General features: G+C 33.6%; 2 protein-coding genes across 2 annotated transcripts; both read left to right on the forward strand.

Annotated features, from left to right (window-relative positions):
- The first annotated feature begins 4,097 nt into the window (after nt 1-4,097).
- LOC134268570 (uncharacterized) lies at nt 4,098-6,126 on the forward strand. The gene is made up of 2 exons (XM_062750835.1): nt 4,098-4,251; nt 4,685-6,126. Exons 1-2 carry the CDS (start codon nt 4,098-4,100, stop codon nt 6,124-6,126), a joined length of 1,596 nt encoding a protein of 531 aa, XP_062606819.1.
- A 4,274-nt stretch (nt 6,127-10,400) lies between these two features.
- On the forward strand, nt 10,401-14,528 carry LOC134268569 (uncharacterized). The gene is made up of 2 exons (XM_062750834.1): nt 10,401-10,534; nt 11,096-14,528. Exons 1-2 carry the CDS (start codon nt 10,472-10,474, stop codon nt 14,447-14,449), a joined length of 3,417 nt encoding a protein of 1,138 aa, XP_062606818.1. The 5' UTR covers nt 10,401-10,471; the 3' UTR covers nt 14,450-14,528.
- The last annotated feature ends 5,723 nt before the right edge of the window (nt 14,529-20,251 follow it).

The raw sequence follows: 20,251 nt of genomic DNA on the forward strand, positions 1-20,251 counted from the left end.
ATGAGTAAAAGTAAAAAAAAAAAAAAGTAGATAAAAGTCTTACACATCTGCGTTATGTCTGAATACTCTTCTAGGCATAATTCATGTGATACTAAAGACTAAACCTCCGGAAAAATGGGATGGCTTTGAAAATTTTACAGCTTATTATATTATTTATATAGCAATTTGTTAATCGTATGTGATTTTTTCTGATATTTTGTCATTTTGTTTCTCATAAAATTCACCTGGCTTGGTCTATTTTTGAAAAAGTTTATATTACACTTTCAGCACCAAACTAACATATTCTAAAAATTGTTTTCGCCTGTAAACCTTTACTAAGTGTGATTTGTCCACATTTGTTATTTTATTGAAATATTACTAATGTTTTCTAAGTCTAATTCATTTTCCAAGTCTTAGGAGGAAAAAATTCTAAGAATTATCTATTTTTCTAAATCTGTGACATGGTATTATGTCTCCCCCAAGGAAAACAATTGTTTGTATCATCTGTCCTTTACATGTTTTGCGTATCAATTCGTTTGGAGGCAGAGATACTTATTGGATAATGCTACAAAACATGGTATGTTGATGGAAAAGCTGAAATCATCCATTTTTAAAATACCTGTTTTGTTAATCTGCCATAATCATCGTAAACAGTAAAACAGCTAAACACGAAACAGATGTAATGTTCAGACTTTGTGATTTCTCTTTGAGTTCATATGGATATACATGTAAATTGAGAACACATGTAACTTAAAATGAATATTGTTGATTATTAAATCATTATGATAAAATATATTTTAAGTTTTTTTTCTTTCCATGCAGATTTTATTTTTTGAAATATTAAGATTATGAGCATGGATCCTGCTTCAACGCCAAAAAAAAAAAAAAAAAAAAAAAAAAAAAAAATACTGAGTCGAACACAATCAAAGGTGGAATCGGGTGCCATGGAGAAGAAAACATACCCTGTCGACCGGTCTCATCCGCCGTGTGTCCTTATCGTGAACGGTTGGTAAACGAAAAAAAAAACGAAGGCAATTAAGCATGAACATGGCTTAAACATTTCATGGCTTAAATATGGTAGAGTCAATTCGATCAAGAAAGCTTATGTTATGAAACTGAAAAACTTTTAATTAACACCATTATTTTGGGCTTGGTAATGGAAAGAAAGCCAGTCAATTTTGGAGCTCCGGCAACATTTTTTCAACCTGCACTACTTCTGTTTGAAATTCACAATGATTTATCATTTAAACAGAGAATTTGTGAAAGACTAATCGCAAGATAAACAAGATGTTTGAGTTTCATTTTAATATTGTTTAAAGAAGCAGTTCTCTAATGTATGAAAATGCTTGATATAAATTAATTGTGAGGAAGGATTCATTATCTTTTTATAGGATGTAAGATTGAATTTCTTATTTACGAGTTTTAGTAAACACTTAAATAATCTAGATGTACAGAGACAGATGTTGCCAGAAAGCGTTTACATACATATGTATATACAGATGATAATCGGACAGGCAAAGGCATATCAACCAAATTGTAAATGTTATACAGAACAGGCTAGATGTTCTCTATTCAATATAGATAATATGAAGTTTCACAATATGTTTTAATCTGTATCAACTTAAAACGTGTTCATTTCCCTGTTACTTGTCCAATCAGCATATTAATCACAACTAATACACAATAAATAAGGCGTTTTAATATAAATTTTGATAAACATGGTGGAGGTGAATGAAAAATATAAAACATATAAAACAAATGATGTGTATAAAATTTTCAAAGTAAATACTTAAAACATAACGATATTTTACAACCAGTCTGATTCTTCAAGCTCTTAGTCTCCCTTCTCTTGTCGTTCTGTTTCTGGTCCCTGTGTTCCGAATCCCCCCTTTTTTCAGTCCATGGGTTCCGAATCCCTCTTCTCAGTCATTACATAACGATATTTTTCAACAAGTCTGATTCTCCTGGTTTTAGACTTCATTCTCTTGTCCTCCTTTTCCTTGTCTCTGTGTTCCGAAGCCCTCTTTTCTCAGTCCCCGTGCTATGAATCCCTCTTTTCTCAGTCCCCGTGCTATGAATCCCTCTTTTCTCAGTCCCCGTGCTATGAATCCCTCTTTTCTCAGTCCCCGTGCTATGAATCCCTGTTTTCTCAGTCTCCGTGTTCTGAATCCCTCTTTTGTAGTCCCCGGGTTCCAAATCCCTCTTTCCTCAATCCTTGTGTTATGAATCCCTCTCTTCGTAGTCCCCGTGTTACGAAGCCGTCTTTTCTCAGTCCCCGTGTTATGAATCCCTCTTTTCTCAGTCCTCTTGTTTCTCAGTCCCTTTTCTTAGTCCCCATTTTCCGATTCCTTCTTCCCTCAGTCCCCAATTTCCAAATCCCTCTTATCTCAGTCCCCGTGTTTCAAATCCCTCTTTTCGTAGTTCCCGTGTTCCAAATTCCTCTTTTATTAGTCCCCATCTTTCGAATCTCTCTTTTTTCAGACCCCGTGTTCCTAATCCATTTTCTTTCCATTTTCTTAGTTAGATAAACATTTTGTTATTAAAGACGAAATAATAATTTATCTTAATAATACAATGTGAAAGAGACTTATTTCTAATGATATGTATATATGTCTACCTTTCTTTTGTAGTGAAAGTACTTTCTCGTGATATGTATACATGTCTTCGTTTCTTTCGTAGTGCAATGTACTTGACACACACCGGGTACATGACGTAGTTTTCTATATGTGTGAAACACCCCCACCCGAGAAAAGAAAAGGGTTGTAATTACTACTAGTCATAAATTGATATATATTTAACAATGTATAGTACTGGAAAGATTATAATTAAATATTATCAATGTAAATCGAAGTTGTAGGAGTCATATAAATACAGTGAACAATTCTATATACGTAAATGTGTGATTAATTATTTCAATAATCGGTCAATGCATTACATATCCGTGCTGAAGTCTATTTCTGATCAGACATCAAAGACAAAGTATGCAGAATGAGTAAGATTACCAGCTATATTTGAACATTCATGTAATGTGCACCTAAACTAATAGAAATTTTATTTTACTCGGCGTTTTTGAACACTTTCTCCACGCTGAAGCATGCGATAGTATACTTGATGGAAGAAGGATAACTTGATCAGAGAGAAGTGAAGCACCCACTACTGCCGTGTTAAAACTGGGGGGGGGAGAGTTTTGTCAACAGACTTTTTGTATCTCTATTTACAAAATGATATTGACAGGCAGCAACCTGCAGGTTGATGAACTCCGATTTAGACCCCAGGGCCTTTTTGATTTTTTCCTCAAAAGTTATTATTCAATAACATACTTGTGACCAACAATTTGAAAATTTACCTAAAATAAACATTTTACAAAATATACCCCACTCTCTATACATAAATCAATACTGTAAAATCACATATTTTTGAGGGATCAAATTTTCGTGGTTTGAGGAATATTTATTGTTTCTTGGGGATTTCATTTCGAGGATGAAGAATTGTTCATTAGTAATATATGCGAAAAATTATTGCATTCCGTGGTGGACATAAATTCGTGGGTCTCTTCCTACATGTACCTTGCAGACCATAAAAATTAAACTCCACGAAAATTAGTGATTTCACAGTAAGTAGAAAAATATGTTAAGCGGGGTAAAAAAAATCATAAAATGTTTTTTTAAGGTAAATTTTCGAATTGTTAGTAAAGATAATATCACTAATGTGTTTTCCATATATTATTTTTGAGATGAAAGTTAAAAATGGCCGATGGTCTTTATCCCGGGGATCGTGGGTGGGGGGTGCTATCCTCAAGCACCTGTGTTCGATACAGGAATAAACAACTGTTCACCATGGGTGCTTCAGGACTATAAAAGTCTGTTGCGCAAAATGTTAACCTATAGCGGGTCTTGTCTATTTAAACCTAAGATCAAATGATAATTGTTTGAAATGCCATAATTCATTGTCGGTCTCCTGTCATGCCCTCATTTAATTTAACGTTATAAACATTACATACAATATACTTAGTCTTCAGTTTAGTTTCTCTTTAAATTCTCAGTAATTTATATTTAAACAAAAACTGCTTTTTCCAAAAATGCCCAACCAGTTATCATAAAATTGGGGAATTGTTAAGGATGGCGGAACCAGCTAGTACAGAACTATCAGATGTCAGGAAAGAACGTTTTAATTTGAATTTATTTTATCTTAAGAGTGAAGAATCAGTACACAAATTTATCAGGAAGTTACCGGGAACAATAAAATTCATTGATGCGAAAAGGTTGGAAAGAGGTAAGTTTTTTTGGGTATCTAAGAAATAGAAATTGCTTTATTTACAATGAAAAGAAAATCATTGTTCCGGTGTAATTTTCGAGTCTGTTGGTTGGTTAGTTTCTCTTTAATTTTTTTTAAAATTAAATAGGAAGAAAGACAGACATGTCTACCGTGTAATTATGAGCAGAAATAAACATAACGATGTCCAGAATGCTATGTTTTTGTGATACAAACGTAGCAGTTTCCTTAATTTTTTTAATACATACAATCGCCCGAATCTTCACTAATCAAGAGTTTTCGGTTCGATCCGCTCCCCTAGAATAGCGAAGATGCCATATGAGTGAAAAATACTCTAGACAGACCTTAAACAACAATCAAACAAACAAATATACACATACATGTACATGAACGTTTAGTACAATTATTAGGTCTTATGTTTATATTTCTTTAGATGACATCCATACCTATGCTGACCATAAGATCTCGTATAATGTGATCTTTGAATCGTCAATGGATAATGCACTGGTGTTGTCGGAAGTCTTAAAACTATGGGAGATAAATCTACGATCGATAGAAAGTATGTCTTGGTTGCAACTTCTTCCAAGAAAAAGACTATCTTGCATGTCTCCCCAACAGTCACGAGAAATTTTAGAAAAGGTTGAAATTCTTGGTGGAAGCATGATCTCTCCGATTAATTTTGTAAGGCACTGGGAAACAGTTGCATCCGTTGCATCCGTTGAATTTCAACAGGACAAGTCTTTGTTGGTCATTGCAAACTCTGAAATTAAGATGGAAATAAACATGTGGTATAACTTTCTCCACAACTTTATTATAGTTGATTTACAAGAAAGTGAAACAATTTTCTACATCAATGTGAAGTCTACACCAAAATTATTTCAAAATACAGACTTTCATTCGTACGAGGGAACAAAAAGAATACCAGCCAGTGAATATGGATATGAAAAGTTTGGACACTTAGACTGTTTTTGCATAAGGTTTAAGAAAAATAGCACGATTGTTTCTAGAATCAGTTGTTTTTTGCAGTGTGTGGATATTTCCATTGCTTATGCTTGCATGAAGGTTGACAATTGCCAAGACGAGGTTACGGTAGATTTTGAAGGGTTTGAAATGGCATATGCATGGAAATCAATGTGCTCACAGGGTTTTAAAGTTGTTGACCATCTAACTCCTTCAGTCGTTGAGAAAATAGTTCAAATGGGAGTCAGTTCGCATATGTTGTGCATAATGGTAGAAAATATTGCAGAAAAACCATTCATTAATTTCATGGATGAATTTTCGAAAGCGACTGAAATGACAAAACAGTTAAAGGAGGAGGATGTTCCTCGGCATTATTTAATGGTTAGGCGAGTTTTGTTGACACCTTCAAAGTGTGTATTACTCCCAAAGGAGCCAATACTTCAGAATGGAATTGTACGCCAGTACAATGAAGATTACTTCTTAAGGCTTGCATATCGCGATGAGGATTACAAAAGGCTTAATGCTATGCAGCCCTATGGATTAGATTGCATTTTTGCAGACTTGAAACGATTCTTCAATAAAGGTTTGACAATTTATGATCGCCACTACGAATTATTAGGATGTTCAAATGGACAACTTCGAGAGCATGGTTTTTGGTTCTATAGCTCTCATGATGGGATCACAGCAGCCTTTATAAGAGAAAAACACGGTAACTTCTCTGAAGAGAGGAGTTTTGCATCCTACGTTTCGCATTTTGGACTCAGCTTCTCTGAATATAACCTCAAGTTAGATGCTAAAATATGTACAGAGGAAGTGATCTATGATAGAGAATTTCAAATGAGTGGGATTTGTCTCATAGATTGCATTGGAAAGATCTCAACCAAAACAGCTACCGAGGTAATTACTGAATTTTAGTAATAACTAGATAATAAAATTGTGACACCAAATTTAAGAGAACTTATATATATATCTTTTTCAAATTGTAATTTAGATAGCAAAAGAAATGAACATAAAAGCTGTACCGTCTGCTTTTCAAATACACTACAATGGATGTAAAGGTGTAGTGGTACAAGATCCGTTACTAGAACAAGGAATAACTCTATTCATTAGGCAGAGTCTGAAAAGACATCAATCAAGTTCTTCATGTTTGGAGATTTTAAAGACATCATACCCAGGTATTTACTTTTGTTCTTTGCTTTACAAAGCTTTTGTACTAAATCAATAATACTTTATTTATTAGGCATTTGTTCTTTATCTTAAATAACATTCCACCACTGAAATTCTTAAAGGAGGACCGTGTTTGCTCTGCTCCAATTTTGTATTGTTTAATGGACACTTGAGATTGAATGCTGTTCGTTTTCTTATTTTTGTATTCATATGAAGCAGAATTTATGCAAAATCTTATGCGTGAAAAGAAGAAAGAGCTTGTGGCCTTCAACTCGACATTTAGATATATCGACGACGTATTGTCAATTAACAATAGTAATTTCCATTCCTATGTCGAAACGATATATCCTGGTGATCTTGAGATAAAAGATACCACAGAGTCTGACACTTCTGTTTCATACTTGGATATTTTACTTGAAAAAGACATTAATGGTAATCTAACAACCAAGCTCTATGATAAACATGATGACTTTAACTTTCCTGTCGTCATCTTTCCTTACCTGCAGCAATACCTTCATCACCTGCATACGGAGTTTACATATCTCAGTTGATTCGCTACGCTAGAGCACGCTCTACCTATGAACAATTTCTAAAACGAGGTATATTATTGACAAACAAGTTGATGAAACAAGACTATCAGCAGTCTCGTTTAAAGTCATCATTTCGTACGTTCTATGGTCGATACCATGACCTTGTCAGCAAATACAATTTATCACTGAGTCAAATGCTGATCTGTGGCTGACGTTTTTCATATTAATTATTAGTCCATTATTTATGCACTGAATTGACGACGGATTTTCCGTTATTTACCGATCATGAAAAGGAGCAATGCGCGGGTGTGAACGGTCGGCAGGGGATGCTCACTCCTCCATGGTACCTGATCCCACGTCTGATGTTTTGGAGGTTCGTGTTTGCTCTGCTCCTATTTTGCAAATTGTATTTTTATGGACTTTGATATTGAATACTGTTCGTTATCTCCATATCCTCCATATATCTCATAAAATAGGTAGGATCACTTTGTCCATTAAATCATTGAGCAATTATCTAACCAAGTCCCAATATCCCATTTCAAACATCAATATAAAGTAGAGACTTGAGTGCCTACTTTTCTCAGAAAAAGGTTTCAGCTAAAAGTCTATAAATTGAAGCAAGGCACGGTGAAATTGCACTCTTCTTGAATTTTGAAGATAGTGGGTGCATTTGAATACATTTAGCATGTTTAGCAAAGAATTTAAATATCTGAAAAAAAAAACATGGATTATAATCTTCTGAAACAGTTCTTTTATTTGATAATTGAACATTTTGGGTCAGGTTTTTTGATTAATATCTAAAAAAAAAAAATAATAAAATAAATAAAAAGCAGCTAAAAAGTGTGGACATGATCAGAATTTTATGATAATGATACAATTCATTACATCATGATACATTTTCCTGCGAGCAATTTAATGCCCTGTTCACACGACGAGTTTAATTCGCAGTAAATTAGTGCGAAGTAAACTAATGCGAATCAAATTAATGCGAATTAAATTGCGTTCACACGACAGCTAATGCGAAGTAAACTAATGCGAATTAAAATTTTTATTCTACAGTCAGGCGTCAGTAAGTCTACTATGACGTCATTTGTAAATCACGTCATGTATGCAGAGCTATCCTTTGATACATCATGTAGAGGCTACAGGTATTCAATGATTTTAGTGATTAACATACTTTCCCTCAATTTTTGAACCAAATGTAGCACAATTACCTATATATAACCACCAACACGTGTCCTGTGGCTTAATTCTGGCCTTACGCATGCGTCAAAATTTAATTCGAATTAGCTTCGCTTAGCGTTCACACGGAGCAAATGCGAAGTAATTTAATGCGCATTAAACTAATTCGAATTAAACTAATTCGCATTAAATTCTCCGTGTGAACGCTAAGCGAAGCTAATTCGCAGTAAACTTACGTTTAATTCGAATTAAACTCTCCGTGTGAACAGGGCATTAAGCAATATGCAGTCACCAAGTATTCAAATGTATACTATGTATTTTCTAGTCAACTAAAAAAGCAGCTTTGATTTTCCAGAAATTCACAGTGCCAAAAAGCCCTAAGTGAACTTTGTTCTCTTGAAATCTATATGTAATACATCACGAGATGCTTATGTTTGTTGTACTTATACTCAAATAAACATAGAGTGTACTCACGATGAAATTTATCGGCTTATTATTAAAGATATGTATGCCGTGTTAAACAGTATTTTTGCACAGCTGAAACCGAACAAAAATTTCTGGAGTATGATAAGCTACCAAAAATGAAGCATCCTTGCAAATTCGACGAAATTTTATTCGGTATTAACAAAGTACTGATCAGGAAAAGAACACGATATTCTCATGCATATTTATAAAGGACTGACGTTTATCCTGGATCTGCGCATGTGCGCTGGAAAAGCATCGCAAGAATCATCAGGTCGAGGAAAATATTTTTTGTGACGTCTGTTCAGTGAGGGACACAAATAGACCAATCAGCTCGATGAGTTGCATTTATGGGTTACTACATAAAATACTACATGTGTTTTTCAAAAAGGCTAGTTTTTTAAATCGCTCTCAGAAAGACTTGTTGCATTATGTACATTATTATCAATTAATCCCATGCTCATATTTGCATACAAATGATTAACAATGATGAAAAATTAAAGTTTTCCTCACTTCATTGTACAGGTCCGTTTGTTTAGAGTTTCCCCGTGCTGTACTGCTAGTGGACATTTTCGGTTGGGTGAACATTTACGGATCTTCAGTATGGAGCGCATTATGCGCAAAAGATATTTTATGTCAAGTACAATGTATGGAAAGTAATTTAATCTACTATGTTTACACCCTGAATGGGATATCGTCAATAATCCCTTTTGGTTTTTTAATATGAACTACAAAACATATGTAGATGAAACTTACATACCATACATCTTGCCTTCTTAGAAATATAGATGGGCTAATAAAATAAAATTGGTCAAGGAATTCCAGGCCTCTAAAAACTATTCCAGTTTGAGGGCACAACCAAGCATTTCGATAAACACCATTAAGAAAAATTAATTCAGGTAGGTAGCATCGGTTTTTTAAAGTGGGTGGGGGGATAGAACAGTTAGAATAAAAATCAACTAGCTCGAAGAAATCTGACAAGTAAAATAGGTTCCAATATCTATCGGTACTTAATTTTATTCATTCACTACAATATACTGCCAAACTCCAAATTTCACTTTCGAATTAGCACGAGCCAATGCTGATAACCTACTTGCAAGATTTTTTATATTCTTTTCAAGGGGTCAGAAATACTGTGGTTCATATGTAAAGAATATAATTATATTATTTAGTAGTATTCTGGTTTTGGCATTCGGTATATTGTGCAGATTTATACATGATATTCTGTGGAATACTTTTTGTTGTTTTGAACCAATAAGAAATGCAGAATCGAATGTATCTAATAACCATTTTGATTGATCAAATTATATCATTTGTTTGTATTGGTTATTTTATTTTGGCACAACATGGTTTCCACACTTCTTTATCCATAGTCGCTGACAGCTGTAGAAGTTCACCCAACCGAAAATGTCCATTGAAAAGACAATTGCACGTGATTATTCCTCGGTACAAAAAGCAACCAACTCTTAGGTGCTCTCAATATTGACAATCCCTAACTCACGTGTTTGTAGTAAAAACGTAGTAGACCATCATGCTTTTCGGTTCATTCACAAGATTGCACCATTGTTTGCTGTAAACATGCGAGACAACGTGATCAGGAATATTTCAATAAGAGGCGGTTTTTTATCCGACACGGAGAGAAAATAATATTTACCAAATAATATTTCATAACTTTTAAAAGTGATGGAGTGGAATTGTCTTATTTGCAGAAAGTATATAACTTATATAACTTGATGAGACACCACATATATTTATTACTTTTAAAATAAAATACTAATACGGCATATATAGCTTTAACTTATTTGAAAAATACTTTAATGATTCATTTTACAGGACGACTTTATTTAAACCGAAAAATAATATCATTACTCTCTGGATTTGGGGTTCCAGACGATGCATTCCAGGATCTCCAAGAATCGATGTTGTTTGAATTGGCGGACATGCTTCTTTACGATGAAAAGGCTTTGACAATTTTGAAAGAGGTAATGTTTTGCTGAAGTCTAAAAATTTTGAAATTCAATTTCAGGTTAGCCTCGGTGATATTTACATGCTAAACCTAAGCAAAACAGTTTTTTTCAATATGAATAAATAGAAAAAAATATTTAAAAAAATGAAAATTTATAACACATTTTTTTTTTATTAAAAAAGATAAATAAAATTAAAATTCAGTAAAGAAATGAACCTTTGTATGACAAGATTAACATACAAGTGTCTATACTTTATTTTAACGAGGCTGGGGTGTGGCAGCCATTTTCAGACTATTTTTATCTCCTTTAAAAGGAGAGCTCCATAAGAAGATATAGAAAATGATCAAATTTTAAAACTAAAATGTATGAATTTTTTCTTTGTGAAATGATAGTAGACAGCTAAAGTTACCGTATCTAAAAAAAATACGTTAAATCTGGTGGTTAATTTGTGATTAATTTGTTGACCCCCCAGCCTCCTTAATGAAAACTATATGATCAACCATTGTATGTTCTGTTCTTGTACACAAGTCATACTAAATTTTAAGTTGATTTTAACATATTTTTCATAACTTACAGATATCTTTGGACATAAAATTTCAAAATTTATTCGAAAAAGGAATAAGTTTTGTTCGGGAACCCTTCTTCAGGTCTCTACTATTAAGAGTTTACCACCATAGACTCGATGATTTAAAACAGAGGACAAGGATTCAGATAGATGTAGATAAAGGCCGTAACATGATCGGTACTTCTGATAAAAGTAGATCACTGAAATATGGACAAGTGTTTATTCAATATTCAAAAGACCCATCTGATGCTGGGAAAAAGCTGCAAATTGTATTGGGTAAAGTCTTGGTCACAAAATATCCCAGTATTCATCCAGAAGATCTTCAAATATTTGAAGCTGTAGATGTTCCTGGCCTCAGGCATGTGGTCGACTGTATTGTTTTTCCACAATGTGGTCCACGTCCATTTCGAGATGAAATGTCCCCATCAGATGATATTTATGGTGATGAGTATTTCGTTCTTTGGGATAAACGGTTTCTTATACTTAAAAACAAGATAAATTCTCAAAATGATTCAGAAGAGAAATTGGCCTCGGATGTTCAAGGAACAAACATGGCTGACTTTTTGGTGAATTACTTAAAGAATGATCACCTAGAAATCATAGCAGAGTCCCATTTAGCGAGGTCTGATAGTGAACAGGAAGGTATTTTTTCAGACTGTTGTATTGAACTAGCTGAAATGTATTCTGGCGTTCTTGATTGTCTACAAACGGGTAAAAGTCCACAAATCCGCACAGAGTTCCTTCCCCAAAAGTATCCCGATTTCATGATGAAAAGAGATAAAATCTTATATTACTCTTCCAGAATTCTCGGAAAACTATTCCGTCAAAATCAGATGTTGCAGCAGAACATATTAAGAGAGAAAACTTTCGAATTCGCTGCTGACGAAGACTTAATATTGCTTCCTTCCGAAGAAGAATGTAGGCATGCAATTTTACAAAGAAATCTTTACAATGACAAACTGTTGAGAATAATGAAAAGATATGGGATAAAAGACGAATCTGCAGCTATTACTGGTTTGATACAAGATTTGATAAGTGGGAAAGGTTACTCAGATGACGAGAAGATTCAGATTGGAAAGATAGTTAGAGACCAAATATCCCTATTATTTAGAAAAACAAGAGTTATTTTCTTTGAAGAGTTTGGTGGAGAAAGAAGCCGTTTTTCACTTGAATCAGCAAGTCAAATATTTAGAAAGGCCTCTATTTGGTATACCGTCACGTACAAAATGTCGAGCCCTCGATTTTTAAGTTTTCCTTGGGTTGTTGGCGATATTCTTTGTCTGGTGAAGAAGAATCAGGAATTTAAGAATGTCTTTGAAAATATCGAACGATCCTTTGAGAGCCGCTGGGGACTTTTGGTCACAGAGCGAACGAGTTCTCTAGATAAGCTACGCAAATTACGTCACAAGGTTGAACAAAATACGCCTTCTGGAGTCCGTCTAGAATGGATTAATTTATCTGGAAATGGAATTGTGATAAGATGTCCAGACAACCACCACTTTTTGGGAATCAGAACAAAAAATTCAGAACTAGGAATTTTAACTATAAAATATTTAAATAGTTTTGCAACTAGTGTGAAAAGTGGTCCTTTTGAAGGAGAGTTATGTTATCAGATAAAATTGGCTGAAGGTGTGGAAGGATTTATAACATTGATAGTGAATGAAATGATCCTAACACAAAGCAAATTACTGAATGAGTTTCTTGACAAATCTACACCTTTAAAGCATGTAGCACATTTTCTCTTTGAATGTTTATGGGAACATACCCTTACCAAAATTCCTATGGACCTCATTGCAGACATGCTACCCATTATGCTCCTAAAGAAATCTTTTGATAACATAGATATTTCCAAGTCATATATCAGAACAAGAATTTTAATTGATTGCTTAAAAAACATCAGACGCTATATCCAGAGTATATCTGCCCCTTCAGAAATACCAAGAACTTCTCTTCAATGGCTAAAAAATACTGAGGAGGAGATTATTCAGAGGTGCTTGGTTGTATACCACGAAATTGCATGTCATGCAGCTGTGGACATTTCTTGTCGTGAAGAAAACGACCAGTTAGAGACATATTTTTCTTGTATCTTACCTGTGGAGTCTTGGAGTACAGTCGAATATGCTAAAGAATATGCAAAATTTAAATTAATGAAAATAACTGGCATAGATGTATCAATTCATTTATTGGATTTTGGATTGATTAACGGTATTAAAATTGAAGCAGTTGGAACAGATATCCAACTAATGCGTCTCAACCAGGCTCTCTTTGACCTTTCGGTAAAATCTAAAAAGATAACAGCTACGAAAAGCGGACAAACAACCATCGATGGTACCTGCACCTTTACAATGTTGTTTGAAGGGAGTAGACAAGAAAATGACGAAGTAATATTTCTACCCCACAGAGGTTTATGCCAACACAATCATACCATCAGGAAGCGGTATCACCCCCGTCTTAGAAACCATAGTGATGGATGTAGTGAGAATTTCTTTCAAAGTTCATTTCTCTTACAGTGGGACAAAATCAGAGATGAATATAGTGACATCTTTCATGGCGATTTGAGCATTGTTCTTGCATTTGGGACATTTTATATCATGGATATAGAGAAAAGACACATGCCATTATCAGAATTGAATGAAACTTTGCAAACTTTTGAGGAAAGACGCGAACGTCTTAAATCTGAAACGCATGGAAATGGTCACGTCTGTGTGCCTTATTCGTTCGCTTTTTTACCAATGCAGGGTGAATCAGACGACCTTAAGAGATTTCTACATGCTTATTTTAATAGAGAAAATGTTCAAAGGAACGTAAAAGTTAGAATTGGAAGGTGGGGTATGTGTGACCTCGATGACCATCTGCATTTCCTTCAACTTGAGGTCCCTCAGATAAAATGGTTTATTGGTCAAATAATACGAAAGACAACACAAGAAAACGAAGATGGAAACTCCATTGACATTAGGTGCAAAATTCAGTCGTTCAGAAACTTGAACAGACACGCTTTGCAAACTGTCGGAGGACACGGTGACCTTCTAAATCATAGCAGAAGTGGAGCACTCATTAGGAAAAATAGCGAAGGATTTATTATTAACAACAATAATATAACATTTATTAGAGAGAAAGAAACAGAAATTTATTCGAATAAAACCTTGAACATTCAAGAAAGAATTTGGCGCACGTTGCGTGTAGAGGTGTCTAGAGTGAAGGAATATAGAGTGAAATCATGTCGATGTAAGAAGATTTCAGAAAGAACAGAGGTAGTTGTAGTACCATTTCTACCTGATATCAAGTCATCTGATGAAGAGATCAGACAATATGCAAAACAATTATGGGAAACAGCGCTTTTCTTTGCAAATAAATTTGACAAGTAGTTGTCAATCATTTTTGTATATATTTGTTTACTGGATTGCTTCCCTTAGGTGTTGCTTAACGATCAAAAATCCATTTTTAAAAATCAGTTTCCTTTCCCTGTTCACATATTTCAATTGATTTATTTTTTAAATATATTTTTCTAAAGATCAGTCACTTTTACGTTCTATTTTTCATTACTGTATAGAAATGTACGTCGCACAAGTCTTGTTCTAAGTGGGTTTTTTTATTATTTATATTTGTGTCTGTTTCATACAAATTAATTACTTGTTTTAAAAATGTAGCAGAAAAATATAGAAAAATATTCATCGATTAATATACCATAAATTATAAATCTTTGAAATATATTCTTTATTTTAAATTTATGTTTATTTTTATATTCATTTTTCATGTCTACTATATAAGAACTTACATTCATGAACATATTTTAGACATTTTTGATACATAACTACTTTTTTCAAATGTTTTGTTATAATCATGATTATTATTGAGTTTTAAGATTCTGTCTCTGTCCAATTTTTATTAAATATACGAGGGGCGTTCAATAAGTCAAGCAACATACGGTTACTAATAATAAATCTATCAGTCTAGAAATGCTATTTAAAAAAACTCACACAATCAGCGAAAACGGCACGTGTTTCCTTCTTCTTAAGAAATTCACTTTTGAAGTAAGTATGGTCACTGCATTGAGCTGAAAACTATTTTCGGCTAAATTAATAAAAAGTGAGAGCATATATGTAAAAACTGCACCTCGCTGCAAAAAAAAAAATGCTGAAGAACATATATGTAAGATGTGATTTTGATATCTAAAAAGGTTTTTCACACTGTGCAATGTTTAGATGAATTAAGAAATCTAAAAATGAATATGACAAGATCACTTGTGAACTTTATCTCTTCTTTCCAAGATCCATCGGCCCAATTTCAAAATAAATTTCCCATTAAGCACCCTTGAGTTTAGTAATTTAATATTTGTTCAAAAAAAAAAAGAATGCAACCATTCAGTGGGCAGGTTATCTAAAATTAGAGAAACAATTAATGATATCTTTCAAAAATCCTCTCTTAAACTACTGAACCAATTGCAATTTTGTGGGACTTCAATACAGAGTGTACACTTGTTAATCTTCAAATGACCCCGTGGATATAGGATCGTGCCACAAAAGACGGTGAAAGTTTTTTTTAGCGTGATTTCAATTGACTTTCGATATCAGACTCCCCTCCCCAGTGGGTTTGCAGAATTATTAATGTATATATTGAAGCAAAAAATAATACTGATGACTTCCGGTTTTTTTTTTTAAAGTTTTGTACACGCCAAATGTCATAACTTCTTCACTACATATGTTAGATACTGTAGTATGATTTCCAATTAACATGTACATGTATATTTTCACGTTCGATATTGTCATAATTTAACACAACACAATACTGTCTACATTAGCTTTTAATAGACATTTCTTATGGATGCAATTAGAATATAAAGTTCGCGACAACCTATATATCTAATATCCGATATAATTTGTATTGTTTGAATGGACTTTAAGGTTGAATAAATGTTCTTTTCTCCATATATATGTATTTCATTTTAACCACCGATTATGTATTGCTGCTGGTGAACAATCTGCCCCCCACCCATCCCCGGAGATTTGCCATTCGGCAACTATTCATTCACGAGTACAAAGAAAAACAAAATAATGCTGACAGACACCATTATAAACGGCGTCACTCTTTAGAGCACAGACTCAAAAAAATTGTTTGGTGCCCCTCGGATAATCCTCAGGGATTTTAAAAATATGTCATACGAGTCTTCAGATTCCCAGTTATATCAAATATAAAACTAATAGTTTGTTTTTAAAAAATGGAATAATGTGAAGTTTCTATTAGAGATATACATGTTGTATTTGAAAATTCCTTTCCGACCCCATTTCTTTTTCAAAATATTCTGTGAAAAATTGCAAAACTTTAGACGTTTTGAATACCTACACTTTTGTTTTACTAGCAATCCTACTTAACAGATCTTCTATAACAAAGATTGAGGGCGCTTTTGATTGGCATTCGGCAAGAATCTGGGCGTTATTGAAAAGTGAAAAATTTATCGACATTTTACATGAAATTTAAACATTTCTTTATTTATCGGGTTCTGTGCAACGGGAAAGGAAAATATTTTCACGAAATTGAGCTTTGATTTGCTAAAAAATAACTTGAAAATTGGCCAGATCAGACATTTGGTACAGAATGGTATATTTTTAAACACATTTTTCTAAAAATTTTCCATCTCTGGGTCTTCTCTCCATGATTTTTAAACGTTATTTGTGTATTTTAATTCTAAGAAACGAAGACACATTTTTAAAAATTGAAGAGAAGACCCAGAGACCACGAAAAATGAACTTCCCCCAAAAAATCTATATGTGTGAATGTGGTGATTCTTTGTTCTTTTAAAATCAATTGTATATGTGTAGCGGTGATAGCTCAGTAAGTTGGGCTACCTGCTCAATGCGCTCAAAGCGAATAGTTTTTGGTTCGAGCCTTGCATGTGGCGTTAATTTTTTTTTTCATGCAAACAACAATCCAAGGGGGGGGGGCAGCCCCCCCCCCCCCCACTTTTTCCCCCAACATTACCTTTACTATTGAAAATGTACATTGAAAGGTTGGTTGGCCCCCCACTTCTTACCACAGCATAGTGAAGTATTGTATACCAAAAAAAAATGGAAGTAAAAGGAAGTTGGCCTTGGAAAAAGTTGGCCACTATAACCCCCCCCCCCTCCACGAAATAGGATTTTCGAGTTTGGACAATTTCCTTTTTTTTTTGCTTGTCAAGTTTTACAGGTAAGTAAAAAAAAAAAATTCTATGGTTGCCCCCCCCCTTTCAAAACCGATGCTACGTGCCTGCCATCTATTTTGTCAGTTTCGTTTTATGTACTGGTGTATTAAAATTTCGAATCAGATAAATTTTGGTTCAGTGTGGTTCTCGTTCGAAATTATTTCCAATCTACTATTCTATAATGTACATGTACACGTATCTTGCATCTATGCATTAAATATTTAGGTGTTTATTTTCGTGAAACATTACTATGTTATAGTACCCCCTAGGAAAAACGGACATAAATGTTACAATCTCTCAAGTTCTTTCAAACTAAATGAAAAAAATCTATGGACGTGGTCGTAAAATCTAACCAGTTTAGCCAACCAAATCATGGGCATTTAAACTATAAATGTTTCGTACAAATGATTCCTGCAGATCACAATCCAAATGCGCCCATCTTCTTTGGGAAAATCTGAACTGCGGAACTTCTTATGTTGTCTACGGAATACAATGTAATCTTTGTGGACATATAATTATGTTAGTGAAACCAAGGGTTCGCTTAATCCTTAATCGAAAGATACTAGGACATGGATTTCAAATTAAAGAAATGGGGACCAGCAGCTTCAAATTCTATACAAACAATTTACTTTGTTTTAGAAATTAATTGTTTGTAGAACATACTCCCTCGTATTGAATCAACCGAGAAAAAAACCCAGCACGTGTTAGCGGTGTATTGTAGTTTGGTTGTTGTTTTACTACTGGTATCAACTTTTCTTTTTCACTAAAAATATTCAAATATGAAATATGTGTCACATTGTGTCGTATCTTTTATTTCAAGCTCAATGTAAATTGATAATACTTCTATATAATTATCTAAATGTCGAGTTGAATCCACAGAAAGTGTTTCTCTTCTCGTGAACAGATCGAATTTGAATACGGTATTCAATTCTGCTTTATATAAATACGAAAATAGGTTTGTTTATTACTTGGTGCAATTAGTACACATGGGAATTCCGATAGAATGTTGAAAGACCTCATTTTCAAAAATCACAAATATATTGTCAATCAAAAACTCGATCAAGAATCTTTTTTTAATAATCAGCTTCAGACGTATGGTGTATATAAGAAGAATGTTTTAAGCATATTTTTAACATACATGTATCTAACAAAATTGATAATTTTGCAAATGACCACCTGCACTGAAAAAGTAAGTAAATTGACAATATCATCCTTTTTTGTTATTGAAAAAGCAGCTGTCAATGATGTCTAAAAGCAGAGACCTATGTACTTGACACAGGCAATTCATATATGATCCATTGTGGAAACATGCATTATTAATTCAATAAAGAATTGAAACGTGTCTTTTGAAGAGTGAAAAGCTGTAGATAATTCCTGTTTTTTTTTTATTTTTCAGAAAAGGATATCAATTTAAAGGTTTGTTTAACCTAATAAATATTCACTGTTCCATTCAGTTCTTTTTCAAAATGGCTTAATAGACATTCCTCTTGAACAATCTACTTTCGGTTTCGACATCATTTCCAAAAATATATGTTTTGCGAAAATGTTTAGATGTTAAAAGTAGACCTAATCATAGAAAATGTAATCCAAACTTTATTATAAGGTTTAGCAAAGTGTTTGTAGTGTCTTAGTTATAGATATACAGCTATGGACCTAATGGAAGGCAATAACCTTGGAAAAAATATACAGTGTCAAATTGCCATGAATGATACAGAAAGTGAACCGGGGAATAATAATGACCGGACTCGGCCAAGCGATCCAAAATCGTCGGATAATGATCAACAAGATGGAATACAAAAACGTGATGAAAAAAGTAGACCAAAGATAAGAGATAAATACACTGTGAATTTTTACTACTTACAGGCCGCTGATTCGGCTCGGAATCTGATGAGGACACACGCCACGACAAATACCAATATCGTGGATGAAGAAAGATTAGGTATATGTATTAGAAAATGCTGCCTTAATCTATAGATATGCACATTGGAAATTGCGGTACCCTTTGTTTTGTTTTATATTATTAATTCCCTGTTACACACATTTTTTTTACTATGCATCAAACAGCCTCTGTGAGAATCAAGTTCCTATAAATTGTGTTCTAAATAAAATAATCATTAATTTGAATTCAACTTTTACATGTTTATTTTGGGTGTGTTATCAATTATGGGTTGGCTACATTAAAAAAAAATGATTTGTTTAGTAACCGGAATACTTTTTTAGTAGTAGTCAGTTTATTTTCCTCCATTTTTGAAGGAATCCAACATTGTGAATCCTACAATGTATGCTCATCATGCTGTGTTTAGAATTGATGATAAAAAATTTCCAGCAAACTCACTTTTTATTCAAGTTAAAAAATATAATATGCGATGGATTATTCAAAATATTGTATGAACTGCTTGTTCTTTTATAGATGAAAGACAAGAAGATTCATTTGGAGAATTTGCACAAACATACAATGCAACTATTCATATGAAAGAATGCATGAAAGTAAGGCAGTTCGAATCCTTCTTATACAATCTGTGGTTCTTGAGAAGACCGCAGAATGAGATTAATTGTTGGCTTGAGATAACAAATATCAACATGCGAGCGTATGACTGTAAATTCTCATCACTAACAGTTATAGAGGATATCACGTTTTGCGGGGGATCAATGCTATCACCGGCGCTGTTTTCAAAGCACTGGACAAAAAGTGGTAGAAATAAAGTTGTGTTTGAAAATGACAAACAACTTTTGTCCATTCAGTGCAATGTGTCTCTAGGATTTAAATACACAGTTTTAGAAATCCCATACAGTATTATGCATGATGAAATCATAGTGCATTTAAAAAGCAACTCTACACTCTTACTTATCAATGTTAAGTCAAATCCTAAGCTTTACGAACGAAAATGGATAGATGATAAAAGAACAGAGGAATTTCGAATTGTGAACTTCGAGGGTGCAGGGCGTGAAGAGTTTGGCAAGTCTAGCAGTTTTTGTATTGAGTGGCCTG

Source organism: Saccostrea cucullata, unplaced genomic scaffold, assembly GCF_032062105.1.
Source record: "Saccostrea cucullata isolate Sc308-1 unplaced genomic scaffold, CSIRO_AGI_Scuc_v1 ctg9982, whole genome shotgun sequence".
NCBI lineage: Eukaryota > Metazoa > Mollusca > Bivalvia > Ostreida > Ostreidae > Saccostrea > Saccostrea cuccullata.